Below are 21,965 nucleotides of genomic sequence, written 5' to 3' on the forward strand. Positions count from 1 at the left end.
ACTTTCCCAAAAAAACCTTCCTTTAACAGCCTAACAGCAGATGAATGCATATCGCTGGGATAGGGAGTCAGCAAACAACATCTAAAAAGATATGTCCAAATTTTCCTCCTATATTATTCTTCATATATTAGTTTTATAACACTTCAATAATGCCCTAAGATTTGAGTAAAGAGCCAAGGACATTAAAAAAAAAAAGGGGCACTCCTAAACGAAAGTAGGCTATATTAGCCATTAAAATAACAATAAACTGAACGTTTTCTACATAACTGGGATTATGCTCTTCGACATTGCATTTATTTTAATGGAAAAAAATACTCATATTTAATAAGACTTCTTTGGTAACTCAGCTGAGACAATTTCTTACTTTCAAATTTCACACTCACTTTTCCTCTCATTTTAGTGGACATTATCTTTTTCTTCCCCCTGAAATATGTTTCACTCATAATGTGTGTAAAGGAATTGATACATATATATAACGGCAAGTCTCAGAAATGTCTGTTTTTTTTTTTTAAATTGCTATCCTTATGGTTATGTGGGCACTTCTTATGGTTATTTCAAATATAAAAGTTGAGGAGATGAAGTTGAAGAAGAGTTAAAAGAGAAACATTAACATCAATTTTGATATCTGTGTGTTGTAACTTTTTGAATAATACATAGGAAGGAAGGAAACGAGAAAGAAAGGAAGGAAAAAAAAAAAACATTTCCAGAGAACAAAAAGGAAGAATGAAGGGGAAAAAAAAGTTAGTTAAGCAAGTTTGAAGCATCTGTAACTGAGCGCCATAGAAAAATACGGCTCAGTTACAGATGCCAATTCAGACGAAATCATATCAAAGTGAAATATCAATCAAATGTGATGCGATTGAAACTGAATTGAACTATATTTGTCGTTCGTTAAATTAGACTGAAACAACTAAAATATTGAAGTGATTATTTCTTATTAACAGCATGTACTCGCGAAAGATTTGTTCAAGAAATGGCAGTCTTCTGCTAAAAAATTGCCATGGTCTTAAAAATGCTTTGGTAAAGTTTCCTTAGCGTGACTAGAACCTAAAGCCGAGACGTCTTAAAAACCTGAACGAAATTCTTCTCAAAGAATTCTATTCTCTGACCCTCCTCCCTTCTATCTAAAATTAGAAGAATTATTTTATGGTAGGATTTTTAGGCAGCTTATTGTAGTGGCATACTAGAATTGTCATAAGACGGAAGCCTCGTGTTTGGAACGATCTTAGTTCGTAAGCAAGGATATTTTCCCCGATTTTTTATTTTTATTTTTAAGCAAGCTGTTAGGTAGCTATATACGATGATAGTAGAATTTTTCCCTCCAGAAAATTAAACTACGACTTTTCGTATAACAAAACACACTTTGCTAACTTGCTTCTAATTCTAAAGAACTTATCTCAACAACGATTTTGGCCAGGCATCACGGATCGTGAGAATTCTGCGCGTTTAAACAAAAACAAATATATTGCGTGTACAAAATTATGAACATCCGCAAACGATACATATTATTCATTCAGACTTTTATTTCTTAAAAGACTGTAAAGACTTTTTTTATTTTCTGTAAAGACATTATTTTCTCTGAATGTAAAGCTTGTGTTAACAAGTCTTGTGTGACAAAGGAAGTGACTTGAAAAATTAAATTTTCAAATTACTGCGTTTCACTTAACATTATTATTATTATTATTATTATTATTATTATTATTATTATTATTATTATTATTATTAGCACTTAATAATATTTTGCACTTATGAAAAACTTTAGTTTATTTTTTATATAGTCCAGAAGTTTATTTCATTCTTGTCTATGCAAATATGCATAGCCCAAAAGTAGATATTAATAACTATTTTATTTATTATTTATTCAAAACTGTCGCATAATTATGCTAGCTGCTTGTATCGTAATGTAGGATTTGTAAATGAAGAAATAATATGGTTAAATAACCATCTGTATTGAATTTTATCTAATTAATCAATTTTTAAACGAATAATAAATAAATAATTGAGCTGTTCACGTCAAAATATTTCCAAATATGCCACGTATGGGGGCGCCAGCTTATCTGTTACGTACAAAGTAAAAATTGGTCGTCTGCTAAGTTTTCAGTTGTAGTAACGAATCCATTCGTTATTTATTTTTTCGGATTACTGTATGTTAATATTGCAGTTAATTCTATAATATAAAACTACAGAAACTCAAACTGGAATTCTAGAAAATGAACGTTGCAGGTAAATGAAATGTTTTTTATAAACACAATTGGAATTTTTTTTTTCATTTAATAAAAGTTCTACTATACGTAACGTGCATTTTATTAAATCATTTCAATACTCGTTTGCGAAATTTGAAATATATATATTAAATATTTATTTTTTTATTCACGCACTGAATTTTTTATTCCCTTTTTATTACCTAAGTCTTGTTGTAGTCATCTGTAGGCACAATCCTGAAATATGTCCATCTCATTCTTTATAAAAGCTTCAAAACAGAAAATCGCGGTGGAAGTTCACCTAATATCTACGGAAAGCAGCGGTTGGTTCGCGGTACGTAGTCAAAGCCCTTTTATATTGAGGGACGCTTTGTTAGGTCGAGCTCTTGCCGTTCCACACGCCGGGGTCTTTACTGCGTTAGGTATTTACTGCGTTTGGTTGCGGTTCAACGAAGCTATTCACTCGACGACGTGTTTCAAGTGGGGTCCTTCAGGTAGGGTGTAAACAACAGCGACAAGCGTCCGAACGGAGAAGCCAACAATAACACGGCAGTGGAAGTATCAAGGCAAAGTACGTCACGAAGAGGAAGTGGATAGTACTTGTCCAAACCGATTGACCTTGTAGTCCAAGCAGGTCATACAGTTCATTAAAAATTATCGTGAAGAAATGAAAATTAAGAGTTTTGATCTTGGACAGTGTGAACTGACTTGAAGCACTTATGATGACGATCTCATTAAAATAATAATAATAATAATAATAATAATAATAATAATAATAATAATATATTAAATCAATAGTGATTTCTTAATTTGGCAAGTAATAGTTTTAAAGCTTCAAAGAAGAAATGAAAAACTGACTTGGAGCGATCAACTGCATCCTGTATACACAGACAGAATGCTCTGCACCGATATTATATAATTTATCTTGAAAGGCTTATCTGTCAAATCTGAGCTTGGGGCATTATCATCAAGTTCACCTTCTCAGTGCTCAACTCCTGTACTTTGCTCACTCAAACAGTATGACTGGTTCCACCCAGTTCTCTTGGTATTTATTAATCACTAGAGGGAGGGGGATAGGGTGATTATATGAAGCAGAAAAATGTAACGATATAATCTGTACCGGATATTATGAGAGTGTTGTATCTGATTTGATTGATCCATACCGTTGATTTTAATGATCATTAGACTATTCGAATACTTCGGAATCTCAACATGATCATTCTCGAGAACTTATCTTCATCATTGGAAATATTTATTGATTCCAAAGACTTATTATGGAAAGGAAAATTACAGCAGTATTTAATACCACAAACTCCGACGTTGTTAATGGATTCTTAGAAAATATTGCTTCGTATCAGGAACAATTCATAATTTATTTAAGAAAGATGCTGCAAGTTTTAACTATAAATTGCGGTTACAAATTGCGAAAGTGAACAACTAAACGAGAAAAACACAAAATAAAAATAATGAGAAACTAAAAATGTGTGCAAAAATTGTTTGATTGCATATGAAGTCCTAAATATTAAATCTTTTATAACAATTTTATTGTGGCTCTTAACGGATTTAAACCGCGTCTTTCCAACAGGGAAGAGAGCCGCTATCCTTTGCCGCATCTAGGATGGCAGTGGCGTGAACTTCGCAAATGAACTAATTCCTGACCTTTAATTAAAGTCATACTCTCGCCACGTAAAAGTCACGTGACACTTGCAGATATAAACAATTCATCTACATTGGCAAAATTAATAAATGAATAGCGTTGTTCCATCTTTTAGCTCTGATAATTTCTTTGTTAGGACAGCGAGTCCTATTTTTGGTAGGAATTGGTGGTATTGTAACCTGCGTCCCCATTACTGCAAACGATACCCTTTTCTTGAAAAAACGTACGTTAGGGACTGATGTGATGATGCCAGGGTTTTCCTCCGGGAAATCCGAGTTTTTTTTCTCGCAAAAGCAAACCAACCAGAAGAATTCATAGGCATAATACATGGCCTCATGGCCTTAATTTCTTTGGCTGTAATTCCACCAAACAAGGAAACATCGTTTAATATGTTGAAAATTCCAATAAATAATGAAAACGCAGCCTATTGCGTTCCCCTAATTTTACGTTCCAGTTCATCCCACAGGTGTTTGTAGTGACTTGAAAACCTTGGGCAGTACCCCAAGGTTTTCAAGTCACTTCCGACTCGAAAACCTTCCCAATGTTCCGACATTTTTCTCTTCAAACCACGTTTTTACAATCATTGCTTCTTTGTGACATGGAGCATTATTGAATTGAAGATCTAAAGGCCGATACCGGCATAAAATTAACATAACGTAAGTCATTCAAATTTGTCTTTAACATTGCAGGACCTAGCCTTCGTGATTCCATGTATCACAACCTATAGATGTAATCTATACCATGAAAAGCACCCCTACTTCATTATACTGCCAATACCAGACTATTTTTGGAACAACACACCCACTTAAAAACGGTCTCCAAAGTTCTCATTATACCCAAACGCCCATAGCACCAATCCATTGTTCCAGGCTTCTCGTCATACCCAAACATCGTTCCTTAGCATTGCTTTTCATTGTTTCAAATGTTGGCGGGCTGCAGCTCACTACGTATTGTGAAACCTCTGGTGGAACCGCTTCTTCATCTCCAAACACAGATGGCAGTGAACTAGGCCAAACTTTTTCAAGAAGCGACAACTCTTGTCACCCAGTATTTACGCTTGTCAGGATTTTTCTTGGCCTCACTAACCGTGGACCTTCATTTCTTGAGCATTTTTGCTAACAGTGAGTTGGGAATTCTGTGCAATGACATGTACAGGCAATCTCCCTACACGAGAACCAAGTATCGTTCGTCTCTTAAACGCTGCCAGTCGTTCGGCATGCAATATCGAAATGACTCTCGAGCTAACTGCCGAGCTTTATGTCTCACGAAATGTGTCCATTGAGTAGTTGCATCCATTTTTTCCATAATCGGAAGGATGTTTCGCTATTTGGTAGGACGGTGTATGTACTAATAACACAGAATATCCAAAAGTTCATGAGAGGAAAACTGAATCGAGAACTGCAGCCATTATTGGTATAATAAGTTATAAATGAGCTTGCACATATTCACTTTCTCAAGTTAACTCGCTTTCTTTCTTCTTCTCCTTTTCCTCATACTATCCCCTATTTATTTGATTGTTTTATTTTTATTTTTAACACTCGTCGCATATGTTCGTACAGAAAATTTCGAATTATCTATGTTTCTACATTGCATTACTGGCCACTGAATTAGGAACGTTCATTTAATACAGTGGTTTCCGTATAAGTATGCGACTGCCAATACCGATCCTCTTCAATTAACTGCGCATAGTTCGAGCGGGAACAGCCTTCATTAAATGCTTCTGTCAATTGCTGCTTACAGGAAGTTCTGTTTGTCCGTACAAGCCTTTCAGACGACAGCGATCTCGTTCCCGACAGACTCTCTAAGGACCACAGTTACGCTTCTTATAAACAAACATTTTGGGTTATTTTTACGCTGATTAAACACCCGGAATATCTCACCTTTTGAGAAACCAGTCAGCTCTGTTGTTTTCAATATCGTGGCTCCACTCACAACAAACCTTTTATCGAATTCTGAAAGATCCTTTGTTTTCCCCATTGTGATCAACACTATTGACGATTACTGACCAGCAGCATTCTTAAATAGATGCCTAGAAAACCTGATGACCCACGTGACCAAGTGTTTTGCATATACGCTATGTAAGTGACGTTTACGTACATCTGCATAAAGGTTTCTAATTCAGTGCCAGGTATGTGTAGAATGTAGAAAGTAGAAATCACATCAAGAATGATGTGATTTCTACTTTCCAGCCAACAAACTGAACTTCGACACCTGTCTACTCCATATATAACAAGACAAGAAGGCATTCAGAAATAAATATTAGAAGGAAAACTGGACGGGAAAAGAGGGAGAGGTAGATCCAGGAGAATGTGGTTTGAAGCCCTTAAAGACTGGACTGGCTTGAATTACCATAAATGTTCCAGAGCAGCAAAAGAAAGAAAAAAGTTCCGTAACATGGTTGTCAATCCCCTTCTAGAAGATGAAACTTGAAGAAGAAGTTATTCAGCACTTTTTTTGCGTCATATGTGCTACTATGGCACGAATGTCTTTGGAGTGGTAGATGATTCTCACTGCCTGAGATCACCTGCTGTGATATCTTGCTTATTGGAGACTGGAAGTGACTTGTAAACATGCATTGGTTAAAACCAATCACAGCCAGCAATTCTCCATACTAACAGTAAAAAATTAATTCATTGTAAACTTTATTATATCCGCTAAATTAGGCTATCTGCATTATGTATTCCGTGAGTTAACTTCTAAAAAGTTCAATTATCCCCTCTCCTTCTGTTGATAAGTTTAGAAAATTGCAGTAACCAACCGATTCTCAAAATTATCAAAATAGAGTGCTTCCATACATCCATGAATCTTCTCTGAATCACCCCAAAACCCGGTTCAGTAATAGCTTGACTAGAGACTTGTATTACGATATCATAATTTGCTTTTTCCTACTAATAAGGTTTCTTTTAATTAAATCAACAATCTTATGAGCTTTATTAGTCGTCTTATCAATATGATTAGGAAACTTTTAAATTTAAATTTGCTATCAACCGAAATAAAACACCCAAATATTTGTATTTATTAAATCTTTCTAAAGGTGCCCATCTAATAATACACTCTTTTATATTTTTTGCCAAATCGCATACTTTTATCACAGATTAAATTTTAACCCCCACTTCCCTGTCCCACCAATCTTTTAAGATCATCCTAAAGAGAATAAGAACAATACAATTTATTACTCTGCCCAGCTTTCCACCATCAACAAAAAGATAATTTTCACTCTTAATCCTAACGTCCTGAATTCAGAACAGTCCTTCAGTCACTTGCTTACCCCATCGGAACTGAGAGCATTCATTCCACTAAATGTCAGCATTATCTATTTGCTACATTTTAATGCGCATATTCAGACTATCTCTTCATAAAAAATAGCATACGTTTGTCAGAATGGATCTCCCTTTAAAGAAATCGTGCTATGCATTATTCAATAATTTCTATGAAGGATGGTATGCATAGGAATCCTAATTAACTTTTCCATTACTTTGGCGACAACACTTATAAATTAGGTAAACCTTGAAAATATTCAATTAGAAGGGATGATTTCTAATCTTAGCGACCACTAGAATAATCAAAAGCAGACTTATTAACCCTGACATACATTTGCTCATCCTACCTACGGCCTTTTCAGGTGCCAGATATTAAGCTATAAATATAGATTTAGACGGATGCAATATATAGATGTCAACGGTTTCATCTTCTTATATAGCATGTACTTAAAGGGGTAGCTGAGGTTATTTATATCGGAATGACACCATATTCTACCTAATAGCTAAAACATTATGCTAAGTAATCAGGGTAGTATTATTACTTCGCATTATTATGCTAATATATTAAATCTGTTAACTGCAATCAATACCAACCAATCCTAAGCCAAATGAGAATGTCACTTATGGAATTCCGTTGTATAATGTAGCTTTACGTTTGCGGTCCACAGGTCATGTTGTCATTACAGCAATGGTCCGTTCAATTATTTGCATATTCACTATCCAAACAGACACGCTAAGAGTAAGTTTTAGTTGAGAATAAGATAACGTTCGCAGCTTTCATACTATCTTTTGAGATCTGTTCTCACCAAGTTGGGAAAGTCTCAGCATCGCACTTCGCATGTGTACAGTTTACGAGATAGCATGAAGTAATATGTATTGTAAGTTTGCCGAGCAAATAACGTGAATTTTAGACAGCTGGATCCTGTGTACATAGAGGCGTGGCCTAACTGAATAAACAGCGGCAACCAGCCAGTTAACAATACAATATTGGAACTTGAGTTTTTTTTTATTTTTTTTATTATTATATGAAGTATATATTACAAAAATAATTCGAAAGATAACTGCTTAATATTCAGTGTCAACTCCAGAGATGTTTGTGATGATAATTCTTTGGACGAAAGCGGCTTCAGATGGTGGATAAACGAGTTAAAAGAAAGAAATAAAGAAGAATGGAGTCTTTCATTTAGTCTTCGAAAGACCAAAGTTTTCACAGAGGTCAAAAAATCTGATTGAAGTGTTGATTATAAAGAAAGGTGGCCACTGATGATACTTGTGACAAGGATGGGTTGCCCGCGATTTCAGCTTTTCCCTGGAAATATTCAACACAAATCACGCTATTCTATCTTATTGATATTCCACTTTGGAATATTACATTGTATTCTCTATTTTTGTTTTCTTTTTATCAGAAAATGCAAAGAAAAGTTCTCATTCTCTCCTCTTCTCCTCCTCATACTAACACTCCCACGATTTTTGGTTACTTCGGAACTTAAAATATCACTGGCGGAAAAGTTTTCTCCCTTCTATTTTGAACAGTGCTGCAGCTTTTTTCTTTTCTTTCTCAATGTTTTTGATCTCAAATAGCAGTTTTCGCCAGTGCTTTCTTTTTACAAGTATGTTTTGCCATTGGGAGATTATGTTGAAAAGCGAGATAAATTTAAAGTGTATAATTGAGTTAACAATTATTTTACACTATAATTATATATATATTTTACACAATTATTTTACACAATAAACTAGGTTCAGAACTATATAAATATGCCGGAACTAGATTCAAAGAAAGACTTATTATTTTTAAATAAAATTTATTCAACTGGTATCCCTCCAATAGAATGGAAAAAAAAAGCAATTGTGATTCCTATCTTTAAAAAAGGTAATAGAGATGACCCTAAAAACTATAGAGGTATAAGTTTACTAAATTCCTGTTACAAAATATATAGCAGAATCTTAAATAACAAACTAATGAAATATTCCGAAAACTTTATTTTAGAAGTACAGAATGGATTTAGAAAAGGACGATCATGTATAGATCCAGCCTTTTGACTAAAATTAATAATAGAGAAAAGAAGAGAATACAATTTAGAAACACATATTGCATTTATTGACTTTGAAAACGCATTTGACAAAGTTAAAAGAAACATATTATTTAACATATTAAAAGAAAGACAAATACCAAATAATATCCTAAAAGCTATCACAAGTATATATGAAAATAATCAAATACAAATAAGATTAAATCACGAGCTATCATACACGAGAGAGATAAACCAAAGGGTCCGACAGGGATGTCCCCCTCTCAGCAACTCTTGTTAATATCTACTTAAATGAAATAATAATAAAATGGAATAAAAATTTACATCAAGGAATTAAACTTTCTCCTACAGTAAACTTAAACACTCTCCTCTTTGCCGACGACCAAATAATAATTACAAATTCTGAAGATAACTTACAGAAAGCTATTTTAAATCTAAATGAGATATCCAAAGATTATGGTATGATAATATCAACGGAAAAATCAAAATCTATGGCCTTTAAAGGACAAGATCGAGCAAGAACTAAAATAGTAATAGATAAGAAGATCTTAGAACAGGTGAATTCATTTAACTACCTAGGATGTATGATCACATATGAAAATGAAAAAGATATAAACGTAAAAATTGCAAAATATTTAAAAATAACGGGTGTAATTAACTCTATATTTAAACCAAACCTAGTTCAAAAACAAACCAGACTAAAAGTATACAATACATTAGCCCTACCAGTCTTATTGGATGGAAGTGAAATCTGGACAATAAAACAAAAAAGACAAACAAAGATTAACAACAGCAGAAATGAAGTTTATGAGAAAAACTGCAAAGTATACTCTATTTGATCACAAAAGAAACGAAGAAATTATGAAAGAATTAAACCAAGAACGAGTAATAGAAAAAATTAAAAAATATAAACATAGATGGATGGAACACATTCAAAGAATGAAAACAGAAAGATTACCAAAACAAGCCTTAAAGTTCAAGCCATTAGGAAAAAGAAAACCAGGACGTCCTCTTAAACGATTCAACGATGACTTCTAAGGCCGGAACAGGCCATGCTAGGCTTAAATCCTTGATATGCATGATTATTATTATTTTACAATGCAAGAAGGTCTAGTTACTGAATAATCGGTATGTCAGTTATTCATTCCACTGCACATGACAACTGTCATTTCCCCCCTCCCTCCTCCCCTTCCAATAAAACATCATCCGTTCTTCATAGATTTTTTATTTTTCTGTCTGTTTGCGAGCTCGCAAAGGGTGGAATGTTTTTCTCAGTGGGTGTCAAATACTCACTCCAGGTGCGACATGAGCAAGCCAGCAATGGAATACTTTGTATGTAATCACCGCTTGATAACACCACTCACAGATTAACCTGAAATGCTTAAGCTCAGTGAGTGTTGCAAATAGGCTGCATGTCGGTTAAGATAATACAAGGTGTTTTGTACAAGTTAACTCACAAAAGTGTCAGTTTGAGAAAAAGAACTTTTGATGTAATGTAACTGGCTGAATTATCTCGATCAGGTGGTAAATCTTTCTACAAAACAAATGTAAAAGAGGTGGAACTGTGTTAGAAAGAAAAACAAAATCTTTCATCTTGTTGAGTGGGCAGCTGATTATTAACAATGTGTCACCTTGTTATTGAAGTGTATGTCGAAACAAGGCGTAAGCTTGTACAACAAGATTACACAATCCGCTCGTGCGCCCTGCCCTGCCTTGGAGGGTTCGGCACCAAGGCGTTTCTGATTCCGAAGATCCAAAGACAATGAACAAAATAAAACTCAAATTGTGGCACAGCAGTCAACGATTACAAACTCCAAATCCTCAAGTGAAGGAAAACTCAGCATATGAAATTATCGAACAGTAAAAACGTTTAAGGAAGTAATCAAAAATTTCTGCTACTGATGGACAGGTAGCAAAGGAAACTTACCAAATAAGAGACAGGAAAATTTCTAACCTAAATAATAAATATCTAACGATGATTGACTGGGAATCTTGAAAATTGTTAACTATTAATAATGGTGGAGAATTACTTGATAGTTTGAAAGAGCACAGATTAAAATAGAGATAAACCAAACCAGCTGATTTTAGGAATTGTCTGTCTAACAACAACAAGGAAAAACTTTCACTTACTTTGAACGTTCTTTGACATCAAAATAGAAAGAAAGTTGCAGAATCCTTATAATTCTCAGTAACAGGCATTATGACGCAAGTCCGATTCTCAGTGGTCATCGCAAAACCATGTCGAAATTATCTGAAATTATTCTTCTGAATTTCAAAAGCGGAACATAAATTATTTATTAAAATATCAATACTTTTATGAATGTCTGCCAATTTTCAAAGCGTATTCGGTTTCAGAAACGGACTGTCTCCTTGCAACACGACGATTATGAAGCTATTTGAGCATTTGTTATGTCAACCGAAATCAAGAAAATCACATTTGAGATCTCAAGCGATTGTGGAGTTATATCAAATCCCAGGACTATCCCGAGTGATAAAGAATTGCGCCTGAGGGTGAAATGAGGAGGTGAAATCACGATGAATCAATACACATCGTTGTTTCTTTCCTATTATAAGTGCCTCGTAGCTCAGTTGCGAAATCGATCCAATATTTGTCCCTCGGTTGGAAAGACTTCGGTTTAAATTCCGTCCATGGCATGAAAAACTTTTATCAAGCTTTTCGTTTGAAGGTAAGGTATCCAGTCTCGCACGGAGGTGGCAGGGATTTTGTTCCCTTCCCGGAAACTTGGGGTTTGCTTTTACAAAACAGGCTGAAGAACATGCACAATAATTAGTACACATAAATAAGCCGATCTGATGGTCCACATTGATATATTCTCATTACGAGTTGTGCCATTCTTTTTTTAAAATGTGGTGTATGCACTACTCAGATTTCTTCATGCACAGGGCCATCAACACCCACATTTGTCAAAATTGGAAAAGAGCTAAACTCACGATTTCCTTAAACTCGCGAGAGGTCACTGAACGTTGCATCTATTATTACAAACATCCCCCCATTGAGCTGCTTTCATTTTAGGATTTCTGGACTGCATGGCCATCATATTGGCCAGTAATCTATCGTAAAGGAAGTCATTCAAAGTGCCACCTTCATACGACTTTTAAGTACTGTATTGTGTCGGTTACTGAAGACAAACGTTTTCTTGATTCACTCCGTCGCAGAACTTGATCGTCTCAAAAATATTTGAACAGCTGAAGTTTATGCCTTCTGGTGTCGAATAATTCTTGGCTTTCAAAAGAACACGAGCCTTAATAAAACATGAAAATTTAATGAATCCGTTTTCAAATTCGGAAAGAGAATTTATGACCTATTTCTCGAGGTAATATTCTGTAAGATATTTTGAGCATTTTCCTTCAGGGACATTAGGAGGAGTCGCTTATCAATCTCGAGGAAATGTCTTCGATAGTTGAAGCTCAACAGGACTCTGCTGGTAAGATTCCTTAATATATTTTTTGTCAGAAGAAAGAAGACGGTAACTTAAAGGGCATGATTAGCAAAAGTGAAGCAGGCAATCATAACTCTGTTCAGGTTTTGTGCAAAATATTTTAATGTGACGCTCTTTATGAACTTTCAAGAGTGTGCATGCACGAAAATTATTATTATTTTTTTTTTTTAAATTCAGTCTTTAAAAAGTCCTAATTGTAAGTAATCGTTCGTTTTTGCTTGTTCACTGCTTTCAAACCTGAAAAGAAAATAAGCAAATAACCTTTGAAAAGTAAAATGGAAACATAGCAATAAATTCTGTTTATTGATTAATTTTTCGCACTCAGTCTTATACAAAAACGTTGTGTTGATATTTTTTGAGTAATCGCAGTTGTATTATGTTGATATTTCTATAAAGTTCTGCTTCTATTGATATTTCTACTAATATTGATATTTCTATGATTAATCTATATATTGATTTGATCTCTTGATCTACTTTATTCTATTGATATTTCTATAAAAGTGTTGATATTTCTTGAGTGATCTCAATATTACGATTATTGCAAAGGAAGGGTCAAAAAGATGATTTTTAATGGATCTGTCTTGGTATTCATTCTTATGATGTGAGAAATAAATCCAAGAATTTATTATTTTCAATTCGACGTTTAATGTTGCAGAATTCGGTTCTTTGTTGGTTTAACTTTAATATCAGCATTCAAATTTAAAAGAATATCTACAGAAAGGAAAGAAAAATGATAGCATTCTTCAAGGAAGGATACTCGAAACAAGAAAACGGCAAAAATAGGAAGAGTCGTATTTATTGTCCATAATCTCTGAATTCGTAAGTGATGTCATTGAAAGCTTAGTTCTTGATGACGGACTACACAGACATGAAGTGGATACTGAAATAAATGCAAATAATAATTAAATAAAATTATTGTGATGATACTAAGGTATTGCATATAGTTAAATAGTAAGAGAGAGAGAGAGAGAGAGAGAGAGAGAGAAAGCCTTGAATGCGGAAAAGATAAATAGACACGGATTAACAGAGGAATTGGAGGGGAGGATGCAGATAGCGCAAAAGTCATGAGGGAATAGTGAGCAAGAGATTTAAAATGTGCTATCACGAGACACAACTGATAGAGAGAATTCTCACCTATACCAATTGAGACCACGGTTGTAGTTCCGGTCAAAGAAGTGAATCTCTGGTCCAGGGGCCCTGACATCTGGGTGTAGTCGTAGAAACTCCAACAAAGCTCGGGTTCCTCCTTTCTTGACGCCGATGATGATAGCCTGAGGCAGTCTCCGAGTCCAGGTGAGGTTGTATCTGCCTGGTTGAACACTTTTCACAGCAATGTTCGTGTCAATCGCTTTCAGATCGCCCTCTGCTGCTGCTCCAATACCTGACGAAACGGTCAAATAATTAATGTCCGCTGTCCCTCTGCCAGAGTCGGATTGCACGTCGTCATATGTGTAATCCTGCAGAAGTTGCTTGCGTTTGTACTTGCCTATATGGGCCGACAGCTTCCTCGTGCCCTTGCGACCCACCAGAGTAGGTGTGCTCGGCCAGAGTCTCTCGGAAGGTCTCGCTTCTTTCACCTCCCCAACTTCGGATGTTTCCGACAAAGGGGTCATGTAACACGGAGGTCGTAGTTGTAGGGTGGAGTAGAACACGAAGAGACACATGCAAGCCGTAAGTGGGATTAAACGTCGTCCAGGTCCGCCCAGGCGGCACTCAATTTTCAGACCTCCCGTCACCATCACTTGCCACGAGGCCGGTATAACACGGGGTCGCGGCGCGTGCTCACGTGGAAGCTCCGGCCACCCTTAGCACGGAACGCACCTTCAGTGATCCGCATGCCGACGGAGGAAACCGCCCTTTTACAGTCTTAGGCCTAACGGTGATCCTAAGCCTAACTTTTCTGATCGCACAGCTGACGCCTGCAGATCGAACTGTGTCTCGAGCGAGCACTTCCACTTCCCTCCGCAACGCAGCTGGTGCCAAGAAATCATCCTAGTTTTGGGGTCGATGCGATCGTTTGCCCCGTAAGAATGGTGCTTCTAATGTTTGCCGTAGAGCGACAGACGCTGACGATCAACCGACCGTCCGACCAAGACCCGACACATCACCCTTCCCTCGCACATACATACATGCTAGCCAGCTAGCTCCACGTGCTCCGTAGACTAGCAGACATCATCTAGCAGATTGTCAGCATCGATCCGAGTTTGATAAGTTCTCTGGGTGTTGGCGACTGCACCGACTTGTTCTGCCGCAGCGAACCCGACAGAAGAAAAGAAAAGAAAAAGAAAAGGGGGAAAAAATCCCTGTTTTCAACGACACACTCCACGTGCTACCGGCCGACACTGCCTACTTCCGTAGCAGCCCCGACTCAGACTACGGTAGGTTAGAATCTCTAGGTGGGATAGTCGTCAAGACGCTCGGTGATTGGCAGAAAGCGGTTGGTTCGAGGCAGGCCGTTACGCTCCAGTCACAGATGACGTATTAGTCGGTCCGTCACCTCTTACACGTTCATAATTGCCATTTGCAAACCACGTTACAGATTTATTGAAGTTTACCGTCGCTCGCGAGAGACTAGTGGGGACACGGACATAAAGGGGGACGGCAGGGGGTCGGTGCGAAATTTCCGTACTTGTATTTGCAGCACTCGACGAATATGATCGGAGTTGAAGAACCAATTTCCGCCTTAAATCCCCTCTCGAAACTCAATTTATGCCCAGAACTACGTCACATTAAACAGCACGGTGAATAAAACACTTTATCCCGCAATTTCCTGCACGCCACACTTTCTTCATCAACAGCACACTTCGGTCACAGCAAACAACACGCGCTCATTCGAGGAACTGCCATTAGGGAAGCAGAGAGAAAACTTGCAACTCCTCGCATGGTATAAATGCACCGGACCCACACATAGATCTACTGATAGTTAGGGATAAAGGGAATTCATCGGCACATTGGAATGAGTGAATGATGCAGAAACAAGCGGAAAAATAATAAGGAAACGAACATTAAAAATATTGGTCAGGAATGGAAAATTGTAGAACACGAGGCTGGATCAAAAGAGATCATTTTGAGCAAACCAGGAGAGCATTTGCAAAAGACAATATTTCAGTTGTTTTAGTGGCTCAGTTGTATTCTACTCGCTCTCATTGTTGAAATCTTGTAGTGTTTATTTACTGTTCAAATGTTGCTGCCTCAGTAATGTGCTGCTACAAGAATAACACTAATTTAACTTGGAAAAACTCGCACGTATATATTCGGACCGATCCGATTGAATAATTTATCATTTTGTAATAATTTTGGAACGTTTCACTGCATATTAACAAATAGTTGAATTTCATCGCAGGAAACGTTTAATCTTTCAACAGGATAATTTCCTTCTCAGCGGCTGTTTTCCTTTTAATGCACAACAACTGCATTTGATTATAAAACAGCCACGGTCATACGAACCAATTTCTTTATATAAAAATAGCTATGATTTTGAATAAAATGGCCCACTTTTTATCAGTCAGCGAAATGCATTGAGACCCAACACATCAAATAATTTATTATTCTGGCTTATTGGGATATTGCAGCTGCTAGGAAAACGTTCCGTGCTAGAGTATATCTTCCCAATTTGGACTAGAATCCCTTATCGTAGACATTTAGAACGACTCTTGCCCGCGCTCTGACTATTATATGGAAACGACCCAATGGGTTTCAACATCGTTAACATGATAACGCAGAGGGTCACACACTGCAAGGATTGTGGCGACATAGTTTGAGGAAAAGGAAGTGGGGAGAGATTCAAATGTTAAGCTCTCCAGTATCATGTAGCCCATTATAGAACTATCGCTGGAAAAATTAGGATATTGGTTGATCGCAAGAACTCTTTCAACTTCACTAGAAGAATACTTTGGTGGAAGAATAAGCCCAAATTCTTCCTTTTTTTTAAATAAACATTTGGTGAGAACTCTGCGAGGCGAGGATATATGCAGCTAACAGCTGGTCAGTGGTGTATATAAATTGGAAAGTATATGACAGTTTCTCCAATATTGTCTATCGTAAAAAACATCCAATGGACGATATCGGAAGTTTTTCTCTTGGGAGAAAATAGGAGAAAAGATCTGCCGATCACTAGATGTCTTAGTGCAAAATATCTCTAGTGAATACTGTGAACAGGATAGGTCCAGGAAATGCTGGTAGACCGTTGAAGTTTGTCCAGTAGAACTCTAGTTTTCTAGAAGTGGCCCTCTTCCAGAGGGCCACTTAGTTGACAAACAAGTGCAAGAAACGAAGCCATTTTCACAGAAAACAAAATCACGCGGATGAATACATTGAACATAAATGGAATTATCTGTTTTTTTCTCCTATGATTATTTTCTACTTTGATACTTAAAACATTCTATCGATTTAAATATTCAGTGCTTCGCTTAATTATAATATTAAATTTCATTCTTTCTCGGTGTAATCTAAATTATTAACCCAAGTATTAACGATGCTGCACGTTAGCATTTTTACGATAGTAACGCTTCTAATTTGCTTCTATGATCATATAAGAGTTCGTGAAGTTCGTTTTACCTGAAAACACTTGTGTTAACGAGAGCATTTTCACTTCTGTTATAATATTTAGCACACAAATTATACGAGAAAATAGTTCACATTTCAATCTCATATACATTACGAATAACTTCAGTCTTAATCAGTATAAGATCTGTTGAGCAGAATTTTTATACATAATTCAAAGTTGTTGTAAATGTCACTGCTAATGAAACCCTTGTGTTCGTTTGAATTACACCAAAGCAAGTGGTATAACACCTCACACGGATTCTATTAACTGCTTATTCTATTACCGACTTTTCTGTTTTGTGAAGGAAAAAATACTTCGACTTCCGTATGGATCAGCTAATTCTTCTCTCGCAAAGCTCTTATAAAAGTTTCTTATTTCCCAGTGCTATTATTTTACGACCGTACTACAAAATCAGTAACATAAAGTTTACTGAATAAAGGACTTGAAATGTCATGGTTTTTTCAAAAGTTCTGCACTCTGCGCATGCGCGGCCAACGGGATGATATAATGGTATTCACCTCCATGTCATTTTGCAAGCCATACTCTGTATAGACACGTGATATTCTCATTTTCGTCTCTAGGGTTATTCTTGCTGCAAAATAAGACTTCAAAATGAAGAAAGAATCTGGCTTATTCAGGACAATGCACTTATAGAAAAATATGGATGGCAAGTGCCTCACCTGTTAAGTCCTCACATAAACATGTGAAGACTCCAGATTTCGATCTCTTCTTTCAGTGTAAAGAACCAGTCCACGGGAAATGCTTCACTACCAATGATGCGGTTTCTGCAGTAGGACCCCAGTTCTCTAAGACATCGCCAATAATGAAAACAAAAATAATTTTGTGCCAGGAATAACAAGACTTATCGCTGCTGTCTGATGCTTTGAGCAGTATTGATAAGGTGGAATGGAAATTACATTCAATCCTGTAAATATGTTTTGTTAAATAAATATTTCGTTTAACAACAGGAATATAGAATGAAATAATCTACCTACGAACCGTAAGATAAAGATAGGCTGTCGTTCTACAATGGTACTCTTTCACAATCGAGAAGTTTTTCCATAAGTGCTTTGTAAGCTGTGTCCTGATAAGCCAACATATAGTCAAGTTATAATCTGCTGCAATATTACAAAAGTTTAATGATTTATCACTCATGAATACCAATGCATTTTTAGTTATTAATCCACAGCATGTCTTTAGTTGATCATGGTTAACTAAAGGAATGCTAATAGAGTGGAAGTAGCTGCAAAACTGATGTAAGACAACAAACTAAGAGTGGGAAACTGATCATAAATATGGAAAATTGGAGATAAGGGAAAAGATGGATGGCAGAAGAGTAAATAAAAAATGTCAAAAAATATTAAAAAAAAAGTGAGAACAGAAAAAAATGATAAAAAATATAAGGATGGTAATGCAATGACTGGTTGGTCAATTTGAAACACTTCTTTTTTTTTTAATTTGGTTTTCTGTTGAGACGCAATCTGCTGTGAAAACAGATTGGAGTTAGCGATGATGAATCCAAACAAGCTCTTTAACTTGATAAGCGACACGATTGCAAGAAAGTGGACCGAGGTGTTGAGAGGGCCTGTTTTTGGTGGACTGCAGTAGATGCCAAGATGCCGACAACGCCAATTCATGAAGTGCGGGAGCTAATCAGTCAATCAGAGATCGACAAGGTGCCGTCTTTGGAACGCCAGCTCTAAAACTCTTCTTATCTTCCGAGTGGAAAGAGCGATAGCGTCATTCGTGTAGCTCTGTGATGGATGGTAAACTGAGAATTATCTCGCCCGTCCCGTCTCTTATGAGGGACATTAATTATTTTTAATTGAACAGCACAGAGCTATCACGAGCTACAGGTGCAACGCTAATGGCCTCACCTCCCTCAAAGAATCGACACAAGTCTTCCAGATAGTCTTTCTAAGCTGGTGCAAAGAGGAACTCTTGTAATACCTTCCCCCCCCCCCCCTCTTCGTCCCCTTCCCCTAAGACAGCGGAATACCAACTGAAAATCGGGAAAAATCGGAGACGTTTCCATAATTGGTTTAGCGAATCTTTCTTTTAGCGTAAGTGACTTTACTCTTAGCAAAGGCACTGAATATCCGTAATGGGATTAGAATTAATCCACTGAGACTTCAGCATCAGGCACTAATCAAGAAACATTGAAAATTTGTTCCTCTGGTGCTGCGCAACAAATATCGCAGGTAAACGAACAAATGTTCGCCTTCACTTGTGGCGTCATTGCAGATGTTTAATAGAAAAACGCCAGGGATTCTAGAAACTGCGGCGTGAAGAATGGATATAGAATTTCTTGCTCTCTCTCTCTCTCTCTCTCACGCACACACACACACACACACACACACGCACACACACACACACACACACACACACACACACACACACACACACACACACACACACACACACACACACACACACACACACACACACACACACATCCCTTGGTTTCTTTTTCTATCTTTCGGGTGTCTCCCGTCTTTTTTATTATTTTTTTTTTTCAGTCTCTTTCTTCATGCGTCCGTTCCCCATGTTTACATTTCTTTCCCTTCATAATTTGGTAAAATGAGATGTTCCTTTGCTTGATAAGACTCAGATTAGAATCCTCTCAAGGATTGAAGGATATCTTCTAATCCTCTTCGGCTTAATCTGGATTAGCGGGTTAGTCAATCTCAGGTAAAAGTAACAGGTTTGGTTTTTTTTTTTCTTATCCTGAAACTTTGGTTTCCTCAAAAAAAAAAAAGACGTAAATTGGTGAGTTAACACACACACACACACAGTTGACGGCCATAATATACTTGTCTCACAATATCTCTCATCATTAATTCTAAACAACCAACCCCTTTCTCTTTCTGTTATTCAATTCAGTCTTTTTTCTGTTTCTCTTTTCCTACCCTACCATAGGTGTGCATGCACTGATCACGTGATTCATTTGTCTTAGGTGAAGGCTCCTTTTTTTTGTAAAAAGAAAAACTCTCTCTCGCAGAAGGTTTGATACTTTCCAGACACCTTCTCGGATAGACCACAGCTAACCGATTATCCTCGACTTACCTCTGGAGCTCGTGTTTCTCTTTCATCTGACGGACAAGGGCAACATGTGTTGCGTTCAAGTTCACCAGAACTACGAACCGCTATTTGCACGACATGTGCTTCCATGACAGCTCCCAAATCTCATCACCCTCTCCACAGGGAGAAACTCAGATAGTTGCACGCCCTTCACGTCCTGTGCCACGTGGTCTGGCGTTCGTATGTCGCATGCAGCTGGTCACTAAATGCTCTGCGCAAACAGAACGCTAAGATGTCCGAAACATAAGAAGTCACCCACACGTACACCGATTATTATACGCTAGAGTTCATTTCGGCATGAAAGAAATCACCGCTTGGAGTTTTATTCAGAATCTTAAGCAAGCAACATGCACATAGTCGGTTTATGAGCAGCAAAATTCTCTTCTAGTGATGTTTTTTTTCTCCCAAATCAACTGTAACTTGGTAGTGAATTTTGTGTTTCTAGATTTTTTTTTCTTTTTCATTTTACAGATCACAAAATAAATAGAAAAAATTTCGTTTTTTTTTTTCAAAGTGCTTAAAAAACCCTTTCATTTCATTCTATACTGAATTTGAAAGGAAAGATATCTTATTTCAAATATTTAATAAAAGTGTTTCGTCCCTAGCAGCAGTTTTCGGTGCTGTAATAGAAAACTAGAGTGACTACACTGCTTTTTTGGGGGTGGGGGATAAAACATGTGAGTGACATCTATCAATCGGATTACACATTCGACTAACGATCCTGTATGAATATTTCTAACTTTAAATTCGATCTCAGAAGCGTAAAATGAAATGATATTAGTAGCACTATGACACAGTATCCACAAACTAGTTACGAACTGTCTCATGAGTATTTGGTATTGTGCTACTTAAAAGACACGATCTCTGATGAGTCTATTCGCCTTTAATTAATGCTTTTTTGACAAACGATTCTTATGACCTGACACCGCTTTTTCGATCGTTAAACTACGCAAGTGAATTCAGTTTAAGGATAAAAATAATCCCTCGTGAGGCTTTTGTACCTCGGATTAAATTAACTGCACGTTTTTATGACTGAGATAGGATGTAATGTTCATGATTATTCATTCGCAAAGGATTTTTTGGAGGATATTCTTTCAGTGTTATATTAACACTGCTTACAGTTAATGTACTGTGTAGGGTCTGAAGTTTATCTTGACTTCCTGAGCCTAAGCCTACCTGAGACTATAAAAATCTCGACGGACTATCTAGAACTGGATTCTACTTATTATAAATGTGTGGAAGAGCTCTTTTACTATATGGGATCGAATATGGGTTCTCCGACTCTCTATGACGAGGAAAAAGTCACCGGCATACATCCCTCAAGGGGAAATAGACAGATACAGTTCACTTACGTGACCAGTCATTTATCAATGAGCCTACAGGGAATCATCCATTGGGGGTGTAAGGTGGGGCGGGGGGGGAATCACTACAGTAAGTGGCCGAGGTTATTGTTGAGCTAGGGGGATATCCCCCTCCCCCACTCCTCTCGCTCAAGTGACAATGTTCTGTAACGAAGGTAGACACCGTGAGCTCTTGTCTGACACCTACGCCGATGGGCTGACAACTCTCTTTAGCCAAGTGACAGATGAACCACGCTGGGAGGAGACTGTCGCGCGTGTGACAAGCGCACATATATTTCAGAGTTCGCTGACGAATCTTTCTCTTTCTTGGAGAAAAACATTCGCACTTCAAAATGTTACTTTAAACTCAAGAGGATCGTTTGTTTGGT

The 21,965-nt window shown here is 36.9% G+C and overlaps 1 protein-coding gene across 1 annotated transcript in view; it reads right to left on the reverse strand.

The window, feature by feature from the left end:
- LOC150108097 (heparan sulfate glucosamine 3-O-sulfotransferase 6-like) overlaps positions 1–14,951 on the reverse strand; it is a 75,340-nt gene extending 60,389 nt beyond the window's left edge. The window contains exon 1 of the mRNA XM_090415580.1: positions 13,744–14,951. Coding sequence (XP_090271706.1) covers positions 13,744–14,348 — 605 coding nt within the window. The 5' untranslated portion in view covers positions 14,349–14,951. The remainder of the gene's footprint in view (positions 1–13,743) is intronic.
- Positions 14,952–21,965: the final 7,014 nt, after the last annotated feature.

The sequence above is a fragment of the Typopeltis vanoorti genome, chromosome 3, assembly GCF_054136105.1.
Source record: "Typopeltis vanoorti isolate ZY-2024b chromosome 3, IOZ_Tvanoo_1.0, whole genome shotgun sequence".
NCBI classification, from domain to species: Eukaryota; Metazoa; Arthropoda; class Arachnida; order Uropygi; family Thelyphonidae; genus Typopeltis; species Typopeltis vanoorti.